Below are 19,428 nucleotides of genomic sequence, written 5' to 3'. Positions count from 1 at the left end.
TGTGCTATGCAAACAATAAAGATTCTTGTTTGAAAGTAATGCATGCCCCTACTCCTAGAACTACCAAGGGAATTTAAAATAAAAAATGCAAGCGGCTCCAACCTCGTATTTTGCCAGAGCTAAACAGAATTCCCAGATCCAGAGTTTTCACACGTCATTTCCCAATTTAAAACCCACAAGTGTTGAGTGGGTTCATGCTTCAGCAAGACACATCTTCTCATCTCTAGGAATGACTGTATTTGATCTTTTTCTGGGTTTCTCGGCACATCTTTCTCTCCCTCTTTCTTCTTCTTGTGCTATGGTTGGCCTGAAAGGTTAGAAACTGCACAATTAGATGGATCAGGGGAAGATTTCATAATGCTCTGGTGCTGGGCTGGGCAGTCGAGCCAAATTCCACTCATTAGCTAAGGCGCCGGGGTGAGTGTGGCCAGTAAAAATGCTGTTTTGGTTCCATAGAAGTGCTGATAGGGAACAGGAAATAAACTTTTATTTTTGGGGTCCTTAGAGGCAGTATGGACAAGTGAGGAGTCTGGGATGCTGGGAATCTGGAAGCCAGGAATTAATCTCCATCTTAACTACTTACTGGGCAGCTCAAGCAACTTCCGTTCTCCTTTGACTGTATTTTTTCTAACACTGTTTTCTTATTCTTTAAGTACCAGCGTCAGATTTCTGTCTACCTTATTCTTCAAGCATTCCAAAGTCATGAATCAAGTGTTCAATTCACGCAACATAAACTGAGCCACCTATACTGTGCTAGGTGCTGTGATAGATGCCTTTGAAACTGGTATTAATACAACTTGGTTCATGCTCTCAAAGAGCTTATAGACTAAAGAGGAGACAGATCTCTTAAATACAAAACAATAAAGCAAGTGCAATGTAAGAGACATATTAAAATTACTATGGGAAAGTTGGCAAAGGAGCTTCCCTTGGAAAGCCAAGAAAAGCTATGGAAAGGAAGGATCCTTGAACCAGGGGTTTGAATGAAGGGATAGAAGATTTTGAGGAAGGAGAACATATTAAAAGAGAAAACAGCATAAGCAATGGGTCTGAGGTCGAGTGACCAGTGAGGCTCAAGTGGGAAGCTTGGGTAGGGCCTGGGCAAGAGGCAAAAGGATAACTTTTACAGCCTGTCCTCCTGGTGTGTGAAGAGGATAAAACAACTCTAGACTTTGAGGCATTTGAGATTCGAGGGAGAATCTGGACAATAGCGGGTTTTAGATTTTTTTTTTTAAATCAACTGAATAGAAATTAGACATTGCTGCAATGTTATCTCTTTATGCCTTTACTTCTGCATAGTATTCACTTCTCAAAAAGCTGGCCTGAAGAGTGTCATCACTCTTCAGGGTTTGTTAATCACATAGTCCACACCATGAGGCTTGAAATTTACCTGCACTTTGACTAAGTTCTCTGCTTGTGCACCCTAACACTTCCAGTTATGAATTTTCTACTCTTCTCACTGATTCTGGGACATTTCTCCTCACATTTAAATGACGAGGGGAAACCTTCAGGAGCTCTTTTTCTTCTTAAGCTTGGTCTGTGGTTTATATAGCTGCCATCAGGAAAATGGTGATGATTCAGGTAGAAACTCTCTTGCCCAACTGCTCTACATTTCTAAAGCTTAGATAAAAATGAAATATTTGCTAAAATAACAGAACTTCACATTTAAAATATTCATAGCCACTTGATACAAATACAGTGAATCACAGTTTGAGCCAGAGCCAAATTTTAAGAAACACTAACACCTAGGTTTTGTCTGGTACCTTTCTTACTAATGTTCAACTGCTATGAGCCACTGCATGATTGAACCCTGCTTCTATTTCCCAGACCTAAGTAGAAACAGTTGCCCTGATCTTTATCTTAAAACTCTAAGTCTTATATAGTTTTAAACTTCATATACATGGCTCCAACCCTTCAGGGATTTAGAGCAGACTTATAAGTGATTTTTCTCATGGCTTTAATATTAAGTCTTTAAACTACCTACACATAACTTTCCAGAGAGACCATGGTAAGTTGCCTTCTTAGAATTCCCAGTTGGCTCTCAAAGTGATTCCGGCTCATTCTATTTCCAGAAGTGAGCAGAAGCTCCTTTCTTTATGTCAAGAGTCCATCAACCCAAGGAAGTACACAGAGGGAAAAAAATATAGGTTGCCCTAGACTAGACTGGCCATTCCAACATGGAGAATTTTTTTCCTTCCGTGTAGATCTTCTCTTTCTCTAGACCCTTTACCCTTTGAAACCTCAACATATTATAAGGTCTAATTAGACTTAAATGCTTAAAACTTTCCATTAACTCCTAAAGAAGAACACACCTCCCTACAAACCTGCTTCTATTTGTGTTGTTGTTGTTGTTGTTTTTCAAGAAGCCAGGCCCTCTTTTCCACCTGAAACTTGCTTTGTAGAACTATTTCAATAGAACATGACAGCTTTCATTCAAAAATAAATTGTTGTTTCTTCAGAAATTTTAAAGATTGCATCTTTGAGCAACTTTTCTTTAATCATTTCTCAAATAATCTGGTCTTGTTCCCACTAATCCCTAGCTCTTCTTTGGGGATGTTACCCTGAATCCTTAGCCTGAAATCAGAAGCTCTTGATCCTCAGTCTTGGGCTTGGGGCTTCACCACATCAGTGAACCACGCATGTCTCAATGGCAACCAAAGATATTTTTGTTTCTAGAATTTTCCTATATTCTTTGTTCTTTCTAGATGTCCTTGCACATGTGCTGCTAATTTTCATTTTGTTTGTGATAATTCCCTCAATGACTGCTCTTTTTTCTTTAGCTTAAAATAATATGCAACACTATTCTCTGATTACAAACCCTCTCTAATTTGACCTTAAGAAACTTGGCTTTTTCAAGAGCTAGTAGCTCACAGGCATGATAAAACATCTGGGGAAAAAATTATACATACATACATACCTATATATATATAACACATATATTAAAATACATATATATATGTTTTAGAATATGTACTTATAATAGGCTTGATTTGAGAGTAAACATACAACCTTAATCATTTGATTCTAATTAGATTTTACAATATGCCTTAGAGCTTCAAAGGGCAAGAGTCTGGAGAAGGAGAAGATTCACATGGAAGAAAAATATCTCCATGTTGGAAAACCAGTCTATTCTGGATGTGCGTGTATACATATGTATATGCATATAATAAAACAAATATATATGTATTTGATTTGTACAATATTTAGTAAGCATTTTCTATGCACCAAGCACACAGATCCAAGTGTGGATCTAGAGAGAGAAAAAATGACTAACACTTTTCTTTTTCTCAAATTTCTCACAATCTAACAAGAAAAAGAAGCATAATATATGTGTAATAAATCTTGTTTTTATATAAATTAAGGACTTTGGGAACACAGAAAATATGCATTTAATCAATTATTCCTCAGGAATTTAGAGCATTAGTAGGGTTTTGACAAGCAAAGGTTGGAAGATGAACACAAGACAGAGGCTTAAAAATGCACAGAATAATAAACAGGTAACAAGGACTTTGCTTTGGGAAACAGCAGGACGTTAGGATAGTAGAGTAAGGCTGGGACTAGATTATGAAGGTCTTTGAATGCTTTGTTAGGGTTTCATTTTACTTTGGAAATCAACTGGACACTGTGAAAAGATTTTATCAGGAGAAACTAAACAATTAGATCTGCATTTTAAAACTATAATTCGGGCTATAGTAAGAAGATTGTGTATAAGGATAAGGAGATGAACAGGAAAGTCAATTAGGAGAGTTTATCAATTAGGCCTACAAAAAATCAGTTGCAGAGTTGATGCTCATGAGTATAAGGGTCTGCTATAGAATGGCTTCAGTGTGAGGGGGAGAGGGAAACTTATGGGAGACATTTAAAAACAGAACCTACTGGGTTTAGTAATCAACTGGTTGTGACCAATTGGGGAAAAAGAGGAGGCAGGATGCACTGAGTTTTGGGGTTGGTTGACTGGATGTGTGGCAGTGCTAAATGAGCTAAAATTAAGAAAAAAAGAGGAGAAACATATTTCGGTAAGGAAAAGTACTTAATGGGGTACTTCCACTCAAGTGGAGTGGGGACACTCAGGTGGAACTTTCCAGAAAGAAGTCAGAGCTCCAGAGAGAAGCTAAACCTAGAATTACAGTTTCAAGAGTCATTGTTGGAGCCCTAAACGTGGATAAGGTCACAACCTGGGACAAGCATGTGGAATGAAAAAGGAGCCAAACCCTCAAGGAACAGCACATCAAAGGACAAAGAAAGGGAGGAACCAGGGAGAGCCTGAAAAGAGGGAATCAGGAGGTAGAAGAAGCAGAAGACAGGGTGCAACCGAAACCAAGGAAGGTTGCAAAAAGCGGGGGAGGCCAAAGTGGCAGGATTTCCCAAGAAGAGGCTGTTGTGGATGATCAAAGCACTAGGAATTTTAGGAGAGCAAGTTCAAGAGAGTGAGGATAGCAAGCTAGATTCCCTGGAGCATAATGAAGAGAAGCAGAGGATGCAGGGGCAGCAACTCTGAACAAAGGGATTGTGTGACTCTAGGGGAACAGCAGAATTTAGAGATGGTTTGGCTTCATTTTGAAGTATTTAAGTGTCATAGAGAATATAATTTAAATCTTAAGGCCTATAGCCTGTCATCATGAGGTTTAGAAATACGCAGGCCTTGTCTTCCACGTGACTGAAGCTCCTGCTTCATTTAGGATTGCCTCAAATCCTGCCGTGTGTAAACGGTCACTTAAGACACTTGTTATTGATGATGCACAATTTCTCTCTCCTGACCATGGTTTTTTCAACCAGTGGAACATGTTATGAAAGAGCATGTCTCACAGTAAAATGGGGTGTTACAATCTGGGGGTTAAGATTTAACTGTGAATGAACACCCACTTTGGGGATGTCAGGTGTGTGGGGAGCACCAAAGGGACCAGCCACAAATCCCAAATTCTCCAGCTGAAAAGAAGCCTAATGAAAAAGCCTGGAAGACAATATCGGGGAGGAGAATGAAAGCCAGGGGAGGAGCATACGACACACTAAAGGAAGAGGGTGATTCCAGAAGGAAAAGGAGTCAAATTATGTGGAAGGGAATGAAAGGAGGCTTCTTCGTTTGGGATGAGAATTCCCCTGGGAGCTTGAAGTAGCACTCTCAGCAAAATGGTGCAACAGAAACCAGACGTGGGGTAATATCCTAATGAACTCTTCACTTCTCACATGAAGTAAATAACTTATCTTCTATATACAATGAACTTTTATATATAATGGGCCTGTGCATGTGTGTCTATATACATATATACATACATACACATTAAGGTATACTATTCACTGCTGAATGATTACTTTTTTCCCCGCCTTTGTTTTAAAAAATAATGGTGAACTTGGAAACTGATTTATGCCGAGGAGAATTGTTAGATGTGCCAATAGAGGGAAAAGAGGGTAAACTTACTGTTTTTGAGAGCGATTATATGCTAGAGTTTCTATGATGCTTCTTGGTAGATAACTATTCTCTCTCTCTCTTTCTTTCTTTTTCTCTTTCCCTCTCTCCCTCCCCCTCTTCCCCCCTCCCCTTTCCATCCAGTGGAATGGAGCACGTCTAAAGACTTTTGTCCTTTGGCTGGAGAAATCATCATGGAAAACCTGCAGACCCTGAGATGTACAATCACAGGACTTACAATGGTAAATACCAAATCCTCCTGTTAGACTTCCCATTCCCCTTACCCCTGATGTTTGTGCTGGGATATTCATAGCAAATGCCTACTTTGGAAGCAACAGCCAACGCCCAGTCCTCTGGCAACAACTGCCACTCGTTAAGCGTGATATGTCTGGTATCCATAATCTGAACCCCACAAAGGAGTGAGCAGACAGCATGAACCACTTTGTAAGCTGCCATGTTCTACAGAGATCAGAAAAAGACTGGCCTCATGCAAGCCTTGAAAGCTGCTGCTTTCTGGATCACAGTCTAATCTTTGGGGAGGGATCAAAGGCTCTATGAGATCCAATTCTGACTCCCTGTCTGATGGTAAAAATAATAGCTTCATCTAACCCTCATCCCCACAGCCTCAGTTCAGATCAGTCATCAATTGGAGTCACACAATTTCCTGAGAGAAATCCTTTTCCCTTGATAAAAAAAAAAAAAAAAAAACTGTCCAAATGTGCTTTCACGAAAAAGAAACTATATATGGTGGTACTACATTTCTCAGTAACCTGAACCAATTTAAACTGTGAATGAAAAACTGGAACAGACTGTGCTTATTTGTTTAACCAATCTAAACTTAAATGTTAATCATTTATAGAACTATAAACCATATAAGCATATGAAATGCAGAAAATAAAAACACCTAACAAATTAGTCCAGACTGGAACAAACCCTATATTTCCTCAAACAATTAAATGCAACAAAACTAGATCATCAAAATCTTTTTAATTGAAAAAGATATATATATATATATATATATATATATATATATATATATATATTTTTTTTTTTTTTTTTTTTTTTTTTTTTTTGCGGTATGGGGGCCTCTCACTGTTGTGGCCTCTCCCGTTGCGGAGCACAGGCTCCGGACGCGCAGGCTCAGTGGCCATGGCTCACGGGCCCAGCCGCTGTGCTGCATGTGGGATCCTCCCGGACCAGGGCACAAACCCGCGTTCCCTGCATCGGCAGGCGGACTCTCAACCACTGCGCCACCAGGGAAGCCCAATTGAAAAAGATTTTAAGTAAACTTCGATTAAACCTGTACTTTTTTATCCAATTCAAATAATTAATATCTTAGGACCTTCATATGTGAGAGGTAGAAGGAGAATTTTCTTGTTGTTTTTCTAAAAGGTTAGTCAATTAAAACAGTTATCTGTAAAGCATAATCCTGAAGCCCAGAACTAAAAATCTGTGTTAGGTTGCACCTCTTCAAGTTTGAACCAGCTTATTCTAATAGGATTCTTGGTGATTGGGTCACCATCACAGAATCTTAACTTTTAGTCTTACTTACACATCTACACCAGGGGCCGAAACCGTGGATTAGCAGAACAAACAAACCCCTGAATGGGTGGTCCCTAGAGATGCTATTGTCATCTGATTCCCAACCCTATAGCTCTTATGATGGAAGAGGGGCAGAGAAAGCCCGAGGGAATTTCTGCTGCTTAAAAGAAAAAGTGATACGGTGATTAAAATGGAAAACTCTCCATAGAGAGTTTCTCTAATATTTGAACTAATTTTTCACAGCGATTAAGTTTTTCCAGTTGGTCATCCAATGAGAGCAACACAGATACTATCCTAATCACATAAAAGCTTAGAAGTAGTTTTACACTTCACAGAATCTCCATATCCTTGAGGTACGTAGAAACCCATTTTTAATGTTATAAAAATCAAGTTTATAATATGGTAAGGCCATTACTATTAAATCCCTAGCAAAGGCTCTACAACGATCGCTATTTTTTTTTAACTTCAAACACCACTTTACAAATTTTGCAAGCAATGCTTTAACAAGTGCTGACTTCTAAAATGCCCCTTTGGGTTCATCAGAAAAAAAAAAAATTCCTCAAAGCAAAAATATAAAAGCATAAAACGTTTTAAAATATTATAAGCAAACAAAAAACAACTCCTTAATTCTTTTTTTTAAAATTGAAGTATAGTTTATTTATAATGTTATATTAGTTTCAGGTGTAGAATATAGTAATCCAATATTTTTATAGATTATACTCCATTTAAAGTTATTAGAAAATATTGGCTATATTCCCTGTATTATACATTACATCCTTGTATCTTATTTATTTTTTTACCTGGTGGTCTGTACCTCGTAATTCTCTTCTCCTATCTTGCCCCTCCCCACTGGTAACCACTAGTTTGTTCACTATATCCGTGAGTCTGTTTCTTTTTTGTTACATTCCCTAGTTTGTTTGTTTTATTTTTCAGACTCCACATATAAGTGATATCATACAGTATTTGTCTTTGACTTATTTCACGAAGCATAATAACCCTCCAGGCCCACCCATGTTGTTGCAAGTGGCAAAATTTCACTCTTTTTTATGGCTGAGTAATAATCCACTGTGTGTGTGTGTGTGTGTGTGTGTGTGTGTGTGTGTGTATAATCACATCTTCTTTATCCAGTCATCTGTTAAAGGACACTTAGTTTGCTTCCATACCTTGGTTATTGTAAATTATGCTGCTATGAACATTGGGGTGCATATATCTTTTCAAATTAGTGTTTTGTTTTCATTGGATAAATACCCAGAAGTGGAATTGCTGGATCATATATATGGCAGTTCTATTCTTATGTTTCTGAGGAGCCTCCATACAGCCACAACTCCTTAATTCTTAATGTCATGAAACATTGAAGCATATAAACCATTGTTTCAATAATGGTTTTCAAACTGAAGTAGCATCAGAGAATTAATTTTTAAAACGTTTGAATAACTGAGTAAAGGATATTTATTGCAGCATTATTTATTTAGCATAAAATATGGAAACAATCTAAATGTCCACTAATGAGGGACTGGTTAAATAAATGACTGTGTTTACCCAAAGTGAAGTACTATACAACTACTGAAAGAATGAAACAGATCTTTAATTATTAATCTGAAAAAATGTTCATTACAACTTGTCGATCTTGTAAAGCAAGCTGATCAGCTAGAAGAAGGTGACAGTAGTTGCCACTGGGGAGGAGAAAATAAGGAAAAAGAGGTAAGGGTGAGAAACGGCAGGTTTTGGTAAACCTTACAGAACTATGACTTAAAAATTGGTGTATAATGGTTTGGGGAAGGTCAGGAAAAGCAACCGTGATATTCCAACTTTGAAAAAAGAAAGCACAAAGAAATTAAGAGGGCACCCCAAATATGTTTATTATCACGTAAAAACATAATAGTCAGGAAAGCTAGAAAGTTAAAGTATGGGTCGTGGGATGAACAAGTTCACCAGACACAGAATAAGGCTTCTAGGGTAAAACTGACTAAATAAAATTTCCCACGCATCATTCTCTCTATTTCGATACTTTGCAGGGCCAACAGTATTTTGTTCGAGTCTCGGCTTATAACATGAAAGGATGGGGACCTGCTCAGACCACGACACCAGCGTGCGCCTCTCCTTCTAGTAGGTGGTGGCTGTGAAACTCTCTCAAGCCTGGCCAGACTCCAAGTCCAATTCCATCCTCAGGATGCCATTGCCATTCCCTCTCCCCACTGCTGGGGACCAATAAGACCTCCTAAGAGTAGCATCTGGCCACATAATGAATGATTCCTCTGCAGAAATGTTGCCCTGGGAGGCAACTCAGTGCAATGAAAGAAGAGGGAATTTGGAACCAGCGAGACTGAATTTGATACCCATTATACCTTTTATTAGCTGTGTGGCTTTCAACATGTACTTAAAGTCTCTGAGTCTCAATTCAACATCTATAGAATGGGTCCAATCATACCCTTCACAGGGCTTTTGTGGAGATGTCCTGAAGTGGCACAGTAGGACTGGCTGGCCCAGAGTACATGCAGTCCATTTTAGACCTCACCTCCCCTTCCTCACCAAAAGCCTAGCAAATCTTACTTACATTCCGTCAGAAGAAAAGCTTTCGTATTAACAGGCACTCTGATACCCTCTGCCACAAATAGAAATCTATAATGTCTATCATGGTGGCCGAAAAACCCAGCAAAGCCCCTTCTCATTATTTTAAACTTAATAATTTATGTCTGGTGTATTTGGTAATTCTCTATTAACCAGAAAATTTAATTAACAAGAAGAACATCTCCAGACATACTACGTGATAGATTTTTCTGCATAATGAACCTATTGTTCTGAATTATATTTTATTTTAAGAATCTTCACTAATGGGATCATTTAAAATGGTACCATACACTTCTTGCGAAAGTGCAAACTGCTCCATCCTTTGTGGAACACAATGTACCATATTATATCAGCTGCTATAAGAACATTCATTTCTTTTTACCCTATAATTATACATCTAAGAATCTAACCTAAAGAAACAGAGGCAGACACACAATCATGAACAAATATGTGCACTGCAGCAATGTACTGATAGAGTGAAATATCATGTGTGGTGGGGAGAACAAATATCCGATATTAACTCTGTGGTTAAATAACATGATATATATAGATGCATACTATACATATTCATATTCATATACAGATTCATATACAGATTCATACATATATAGATTCATACGATAGAATAAAATGCAACCCCTAAAAATGGTGCTTTAAGAAACGATTCATGGAATAGAAGAAATTCTTATAAGTTTTATGTAAACAAACATCACAATTTTTTTTCATATAACATTTAAACTGTGAGTTTGACTATAATTAGGTAGGTGTGTCTGCATATAACTATTAAAATTTAACAGCAGATATTTGGGTTATGAGATTATGGGCTCTTTAGTTTCCTATTTTATATATTTTTGTATTTTTCAAGTATTATAATAACCCTGTGCCCAGGAAAAGCCCTGAATCAGGTGGCATATTATGGGCTTTCACATTCAGTGTCTCGCTTAATCCTGACAAGTCACTGTTCCCGTCTTGTGGATAAGCATCACCATTGTCATCTGTATCACTATCAACATCAGAGCTAACATTTATAAAACTCATTATACGCTGCATGTTAACCTAAGAACTTTACACAGATTAACTCAATCTTCATAACAGACCTATTGAGGTGATTTTTATTATTTTACTGATGAGGGAGGGAACTATTAATATGGAGGTGCATACACACATACATACAGCCCAACAACAGAAAATTAGCAAGCACTGAAGTCAGGTCCAAACCCCATGTTCCTTGCTCTTAACCACTACGCTGTCCTCCTCCTCTATTAATAAGGAAATTAGGATTCAGAGAGGGTGTTGCCTTGCCTGGGGTCACAACTTTGCTAACATGGAAGAGCCAGGATTCAAGCCTGCACTAGTCACGACCCTGCTGTGGTAGCTAATGCCCTGCTATCAGGCAGACAATCAGAATGAAAGCCAGCCAGCAATTCCTGACTGCTGCCTCTGGTGGATTCAGCTAGCTAAATAAGGCCATACAGAGCCTTGGACCACAAATACCAGGGAACTCTAAGACTCCTAAGTCCCCTAGCATTTGATGATTTAACTATTCCAGTCTTACTTGGACATTATTTCTTACTGAAGACTTACCAGAAACACATACGGGGAATATTGGAAGATTAAGATACTTAGGGAACCCATCTCATTCTAGGGGGGTAAAAAGAGTATGTATTTTTGGAGATGGAGGGATAGAAGGGATAGAAAAGCAGAAAAAAAAAAAATTTGACCTGAAGGTGGGTCAGAGGGAAACCCACTCCAAATGCAGACCCCATGCAAATTCTGATCTGCGTGATGTATTTACTTATAAACACCAGATGTCCCGGTTCTATAAACTTCAAATTCTATTCGGACACTCTCCCTCAGAGCCCACCTGAAGAGCTCTCTCCAGAATGAAAAAGAACAGTTGTGCAGGGCTGGGAAGAGTTACTTATTACTTGGTAATGAACGTAGCAAATGGCAACACTTTCTAAAACAGCACATTTGATTAGTAGGGGTATCTGGCAAAGAACTGAAATCCAAACATGGCAGACATGCCATGTCACTTGGAAAGAACAATATAAAAACACTCTGGTTCTATTTATAAACAGAGTATGACATTGTGATGTAACATATATCAGTATTCAGATATTTACTAGAAGACAATGTATTCTAACATGACAGAATAATTGGAAATTTGGTAATATGTTCCAGTAAGCTATAAAACTTTTTAAAATATTTTTACAAAAGGCCTGAATGTGTTTTTATAGACTTGTGTTATACGGTATGGTACATAATAAGAGAAAAGGACCCAGACAGGCTTGTCTGAGTTACGATCAGGAAAGCCCTGATATCACCAGTGAATGTAAGCTCTGCATTGCATTGCAATTGAAGTGTCTCGTTACCAGAACAGTGAACAGTATTATGTGGCATGATCTGCTCTTTTCCTACCACACTAAGTTTATTCCTGTCAGGCTCCTGATTTCTTAATATATTTTCAATTTTCTCCCTCATCCCTAAAGTCTCCTATTTTATGTAGTCATCAGAACCTTCCAAACATCTATGAGAAAGACTCATTCTTTCCAAAAACCTTGGCATCATGTCCAGTGCTCACTCGGGCTGCAATTTAGCATGAGCAATTTTCTAATGTATCATAAAGTCATCGGCTCAAGCTCACCTCTGATGTAATAGGCCTCAGCTGAAAGAGCCAGGTCCACTTCATCTCCCCCTGCACTGATGGCAGTATTAACACTCATTAGAATGTATTAGCATGTTCAGGGCCATAGAGTAATTCAGTCCCCCAGGAGTCTTACTCAAGCCAGCAACATTGCTCATCTTATCTGAGTACTTCAGATACATTCATCCAACTAAGGAAAACAAACTCATAATGGCCTTTGGGAATACATGAGAGCAATGTTTATTCTCACTGTGTCCAGATACCAGGGAAACTACAGATAGTCCAAGGGCCACTTGGAGTTCGTTCCCTCAAACATTTCCAAGTTTCCCAGTCAAAGATCTCTCCTAGCCCATCCTACGTGAACACCAACATGCCTCTAGTCAGAGTGCCTCACCAACATTTAATGAGCATCTCCAATGTGCCCAGAATGGTGCTTTACTTACAGTATTTCTTTGAAACCACAAATAACCCAAAAAGAGACTCCAAGGCTCACTTTACAGAGAAAAAACCTGAAGCAAAGAGAAATTAAGTCACAGTTTCTGCCAACAAAGAACAGAGTCCACAGAAAGCACCTATGCCAATTCCCTGGCTCCAGAGTTGACCACAACTAAGCCACACCACACAGACTCCAACCAAACTCTGACCCTCCTTCTCAAAAGAAAACAAAAACAAAAACATGCCCATGGTATGAGGAAATGAGCACTATATGGGAGGGTCATGAGACTATGTTACAGCGCTGGCTGTGCCACCATCACCACCAAGCTGAAAAAATCTAGAACTGGAATGGTTATCTCTGGGCCTCAGTCTTCTAACAGGTAAAATGAAGAAGGAAGGGTACATGGGGGGAGGTGGAAAGGAGGAGGAATTAGAAAATTTCTGAGGCCTTCCTCTTCAAAGGGAATTACCTGCTAAGGTAAGAAATGATGTTTCCATACTCACCACTCAGGAAGTTAACTTTCCAACAATGAGTTCCCTTCTTCTTAAGTTATTGTTTACATAAGGCTTTCCACATAACGTGGCACTGGATAGCTAGTACACCTCTCATTTAATCCTCACAAAAATCCTGCAAGATAGATACTATACTCCTTTTTCATGCTACGGAGTAGAGGCCCTGTCAGTGTAAGTAATTAGTTTTACAGACACTGAGCTAGGAATCAGACGAACCAGGGCTCAAATCCAGGTTTATCTGACTCCAGAACCTGCATTCTTTCTAACTATGTTGTACTACTCGGCCTTGGACGGACCAATGTGGAGTGCTTTTACCTAACTTCGTCATGGCATCTGCTTACGTTTCTCAACAAGGGAGACTCCATATTTTAAATTAACTCTAGGTGGAAGGAATTTGAAACTTGTTCAATTCGAATTTAAGCCTCAAACATATCTGTGAACTAAGTGGCTTTTCTCGAAAAGAATGTCTAGCAATTTTAGAGAAAGCATTTCAACCAAGAAGCACTTCAAGTTGCTGCTTTTGAAAGATCCAGAAAGCAAAACCAGGGGAAAGAGAATAGGGATGGACTATGAAATAACTGACCTGCCGGAAAAGAAATCTAGAGTTGGAGACAGCAGAATTATAATCTTGACATTACTCCCATACGGGTTATTACTCTTGATATCATTATAGCCAAATGGAATGAAAATAGAAGGGGGAGAAAAATCTCAGTGGGTATTGCAATTTAAATTTGCCATGTAAGCTAATACTGTATATTTAGAGACTGAGCAGACAGGGTGGTTGGTGGCTCCGAGTTATGTGCGGGAGTTGCTGGGCCAGCTAACCAAAGCAGACATTCATTAGAGCAAAATGTAGATTTCCATTTCTTGGCATCTGACATGGGCTCTTTCCTTGGAAAGAAATGTCACTTTGGCCAGAAGTGTCAAACCTACAATAAAAGCATTGGGACCGTGGATTTCATCTAGTCTGCACATTCCCACCCCTTTCTTTCCTACTGTGGAAATCCAGTGGCAACTTGGGGTGCTGAGCGGAGAGGTGACAGGGGAACTGATTAGGACACAGACGCTGAAAAGGAGGGTAAGGAGCTGGGGGAGGGTAAAATTGGACTCCCAAATTCTCTATTTTCTTTTGGCTTTCAATTACCATTTTCTCTTGCCTTAAAACTGCCCAACACAAGAAACCAACCACAATTACTGTTTTGCACAGGGCCTGAAAAATGGCAGCTTCCAAACCCTTGGTAATGCCTGCTAGTTGTGCAAGTACTGGGTGCTCGTCCACAGAGTCTGTGGGTAGCATGAGCAAAGTTCAGCTCCCGAGGCAGTGCAGGGAAGAGGCCTCCCCTACTTGAAAATCTTACTCTGTTTGTTTCTTTTATTCAATAGACTGGAAAGACTATGACGACAGAGCGCCCCGACACAAGGGACAGAGTGAAGTTTTGGAAGGTCTGCTGCAGCAGGTCCGAGCCCTTCATAGGCATTATAGTTGCCGGGGTAAGGATAAAAATCTGTGCTGGGCCATCGACTGAGGTCTCGGTGGCGCCGGTAATTTTAGCAGTTTCCTAACTGGGTCATACCTTCTCATTCATCGGGGAGGGAGAGAGATATTAATATTTGTACATCTGGAATCACTTTACAGCACTATCTTACTTTAACCCTTCAGAAGAGACTTCCCTCTCCCTTCCTTCCCTTCCTTTTTCCTTTCGCACCCTCACTCCACAGGAACAGTTTGAAAACAAGCACGGGAAAAATCGCAGCTGCCATGAGCTCCTTTCCCTTTAAACTGTACCTTCACAAAACTTCTCAGCGTGCTGAGTCTTCGGGATAGTCACCCTCAAACTCTTCACCTGCAACAAAAGTTCTGTGAACATCCCTGAGGAAGCACAACCAATTACAACAGGAACAATAATATTAAACTTTTGTGTACAGTTATTATAAAGTTTACATACAATGCACATCCGATATCTCTCTTTCCTCCTCATTTTGGCAATTATCACTGAGGCTAAGTGACTTAACCAAGGCCACAATGCCAAGAAGAGACAGAATCAAGATACCAACACAGGTTTTCTGTCTCCAAGCCAGTCTTCCTGCCACACCTCGTTTTTGTCTCCCACCCTTACATCAGGACAGGGCACTGGATTTTAATCTCACCCTGAATTTTACTCTTCCCCTGTACTACTGCTCAAGAGAAATTAGAGCATAAGTTCTCTAGACCTAGCCAACTACACCCAGAAAATCTCTGAGAAGCTTTAAAAACATTATTTTCTACTTGGGCTGTTCAAATGGGACAGGGTCAGGTTTCTGATCTGTGTAATGATTCGTGGAGCAGGCACTTAGTTTTATTTGGAGGATTAAAGTTCCATAAAGTTTTCATCTTCCATGCTCCTTCACCCATCACATCTCTAACTGCATTGTACTCTCTAGGTTCAGGGCACTGCAGGACCAGCTAGGTTAATAATCTATGGTTGAAACTAAGAAATGCTAAATGAGTTTTGACTAGGTATAAAGAAATCATACTTACATTAGCAAAAAGTTGTTCCCAATTGCTGTATAGCTATGACAACAGAGCCCTTCAGAAACGTTGGCTATAGCTAGAAATGAGGGCAACTGTTTGCAAGAAAATAATGTCCTAATGAGTGGTTGGTTCATTAGGAGATGCAAATATGCATGGAAGAGGCTTAAGAAGGAAACCCAAGTGGGATTTCATTCTCGGATCTCTAGGAAAACTTGACCCAGACCAGGGCCTTCAACATTCCACACTGACCGAAGTACACTCAGTTCTCAGTTATCCAGGGCCCATTTAACCAGGACAGGCATTATGTAGGCTCCTTTCTCTTCCTCTGCCTCTCCATCATTTCCCTGCCCATTGGTTCCTGCATGGCAGGCAAAAATAATGAAGCAATCGGATAGATTATTCTCTGCAATTCATAAGCCACTTTGTGTTTGGTCTTTATCAGAGGGGGAAAGCTAAAACTACTCATGAGAATGAGGGATTATTTTTTATATTATCTGAGGATTTAGATGTTCTCCCCATTACTACTGGATTACATTCCAACAATCAAGAAATGATTGTCTAGACAGCCCAATTATTCCTATGGTTTCCATGCAACTTTTATCAGGTACCTATTTTCACCCCACAGGGATGTAAATATACACACAGTATCAAGAAAGATTTAAGTAAGGCATAAGGTAGAACTTCCCAAAAGGCAAGAATATTTTTATACTGAAATGTACTTTGGACATTTAAACAGTACCCAAAGTGTATTCCACCTAAGAGTGGTTCTATAAGATGCTCAGCTGAAAAAGGGTCTCTAGTCAAGTATATTTGGAAATTGTTACATTATATATCCTTCTCTTGGAAATGTAAAATAGACATTAAAATATTAAAGACTCTAATAAAAAGAAATTTTGAATTTGGTTAAGCAAGCATTTTCCAAACTTACCTGGCCACTGTAAAACATTTTTTACAGAATTAGTGTTCCAAGCCACAAACTTTGGGGAACACTGACCTATAATATGCCAGGATAAAAGAAATGACCTTCCGAGGGCTTCCCTGGTGGCACAGTGGTTGCGAGTCCGCCTGCCGATGCAGGGGACACGGGTTCGTGCCCCGGTCCGGGAAGATCCCACATGCCGCGGAGCAGCTGGGCCCGTGAGCTGTGGCCGCTGAGCCTGTGCTTCCGTCCGGAGCCTGTGCTCCGCAACGGGACAGGCCACAACGGTGAGAGGCCCGTGTACCACAAAAAAAAAAAAAAAAAAAAAGACCTTCCGAGATGATACAACATAAATATCTCTAAATCTAAAAGGATAAATTAAGGATAATTAGGTACTGCATACAGAAAACTATAAAATTGTTATTTAAAATAAACTATATTGATACTACGTGGTTTACAAATTTTATAATTAGAAAAACCGATTATTTCAAACCCCAGTTCACCCACTTACTGTGTGTACTTAAGAAAAGCATTTAACTTCTCTGAGCCATAGCTTCCCTATCAGAAAAAAAACAGCATAATAATATGTATCTTTCAGGACTGTTACAAGAAGTAAATTAGATAATGTATTAAATCCATCTGGCATGAGTAGGCACTTTGCAAACTCTAGCTTATTTTTTTTCGTTGTTCTTCCAAGTGAAGAATGAGGTGCTCTCCATCCTCAGCATTTTATATGTCCTAGAATTAAAGTATAATCATTGACTCCATTGTAATGAGCCTGGAGTACTCAATAAATACACAGCATATTCTAAATGCAGAAGTAATAATAAAACATCTCTTGTCCTACCAAAGCCCTGCACGGGAGATACCAAAACCCACATTCATTTCTCTATTTTTGGCTAAAGAACTGGCCACAGCTAATTCCATCTATACTGGGATGGAAATTCAGTGGAGATGTTGAGTGGCCTTTATTGTCCACAGGGTTGATGCCCTGATGTACATAATGAATTATAAAGAAGTCAACTGTGTTCACTAAAGCAGTCCCCTACAGGAGTGAATTTCAATTATCATCCAATTTTTCAACTGGCAAACACTAATTGAAACACTGTGTCCTATGTGTTAAGTGCTAGACATACCAGTATGAAGAACATAAGCTCTCTATGCCCCAAGCACTTAAAAGCTAAAGATCTGCTACATTTAGAGTCCAGAAAACTAACCATTGCTCCAGAGCCCTGAACTAAGCAGAGACAGAATAGAAGCCACAGTGGTTCTTAGGAGAAAAGTGAGTTTAGACCTTGTATCAGTCAAGATAGGCTACATCATGCTGTAGTATCCAAATGACCCCCAAAATATTTATTTCTCCCACATGCTATAGGTCTACCACTGGTTGGCTGAGGGCTGGCTGTCCTTCTGTCTTGTCATGATCCTCTTTCTGGAAATATATTTCAGCACCCATGAGAGAAGAAAAAGAGACTCTTGAAGGTGCCATATGGATAAGACTTGATCATTTACACTCAAAATTCATTGGTAAAACTGGTCACATGGCCCCAACCCAAACACAAGAGCTCCAAAAGTACAACTGTATTGTACCATGTGCCCAAACTGGAGGAGACCTGGAACATTTGACATTTTCATGGGCCCCTTTCCCAACTGGTAGTAGCATTTCTCATTTTTCTCTTTTTTTAGTCTAATTTTTTTCGTTTAGTTTTCATTTTGATTTAAGTTATATGTGACTATACTCTGAAGCCAGATTATGTGGGTTCAAATACAGGCTGGACATTTACAAATCTGCAAGACCTTAAGCAAGTTGCCAGCTTCTCTATACCTCACTTTGCTCACTTGTAAAATGCAGTTAAGAATTATATAAACCTGTCAGCCATCTGAGGACTGAATTACTTAAAATAAGTAAAGCACTACGAAGAACTTTATTATGAACAACAAAAAAAATTCCTCCCATCCTCCATTTTCTATTCCCTAGAGGCTCAATTATTTTGATATTTTCTCCATATCTCTAAATAACAGGCTTATATTGCTAACTCTTGATTTTTTAAAAAAATATACAAAGTAGAATTGGTCCTTCATTAAAATGATTTGTATGTTAAAAAATATATATATATAGTTATTATCTCACTAAGGAAGATGATTATTTCTCTTTTTTATCCCTCCACCCTCTTATACGTACATGTAATTCCTACTCCCTCATCCTCCTAATATAGTCATTTTAATAAGATCAATATTTATTGCTAACATAATGAGCATATAAAAGTCATGATTATTTTCCTTTCCTGGATAACTTGTTTCCTCTGTAGATAATAATCAACTTTTATTAGGTGTTTTTTTATTTTTCCATGTGGTTATAACCAATTAACCCCCAAGCTATTCTCCAGTTCTATCAATTTTCTCTCAATACAATCAGATACATAAGTATTGTTTCAAATGGCATCTTCTTAAAGAAACCTCTCACAGAGCCCTCTGACCTGCTCCAATCTAGCCTGGTTACTGGCTGCCTCTATGTCTGTTACTTACTGGCACCCTAGGATCTCCTTTCACCACCACGTTGACGACTCTTCTTGCCACTCTCCAATACTGCATTTCTTCTTTTTCTGGGGTGTGTCTGCCATTGGTGGAGCCTCTCCTCTAGTAGCTTCCTGTCAGGATACTTGGGAGCTAATTTTTGGATACATTAAGTGTCTGAAGATATATTTCTTCTATTTAATATTTATTTAGGATAAATAAGAATAAGTATAGAAGTGGATAAGTATAGTATTCCCAATTGAAATAATTTTCCTTCATATTTTGAAGGTGTTGCTTCATTGCCTTCAAGCTTGCAGTGCTGAAAAGTCTGATACCATTCTGATTCCAGAAGTTTTACATGAAATCTACTTTTTCCT

At 39.0% G+C, this 19,428-nt stretch overlaps 1 protein-coding gene across 1 annotated transcript in view; it reads left to right on the top strand.

Annotated features, from left to right (window-relative positions):
• Nucleotides 1-19,428, top strand: part of ANKFN1 (ankyrin repeat and fibronectin type III domain containing 1) — a 442,590-nt gene that overhangs the window by 365,016 nt on the left and 58,146 nt on the right. The window contains exons 8-10 of the mRNA XM_059048917.2: nt 5,546-5,643; nt 8,959-9,049; nt 14,490-14,597. Coding sequence (XP_058904900.1) covers nt 5,546-5,643; nt 8,959-9,049; nt 14,490-14,597 — 297 coding nt within the window. The remainder of the gene's footprint in view (nt 1-5,545; nt 5,644-8,958; nt 9,050-14,489; nt 14,598-19,428) is intronic.

The sequence above is a fragment of the Kogia breviceps genome, chromosome 19 (genome assembly GCF_026419965.1).
Source record: "Kogia breviceps isolate mKogBre1 chromosome 19, mKogBre1 haplotype 1, whole genome shotgun sequence".
NCBI classification, from domain to species: domain Eukaryota; kingdom Metazoa; phylum Chordata; class Mammalia; order Artiodactyla; family Physeteridae; genus Kogia; species Kogia breviceps.
The sequence above is the reverse complement of the archived record's forward strand: the minus strand, read 5'-3'. Positions and strand labels throughout refer to the sequence as shown.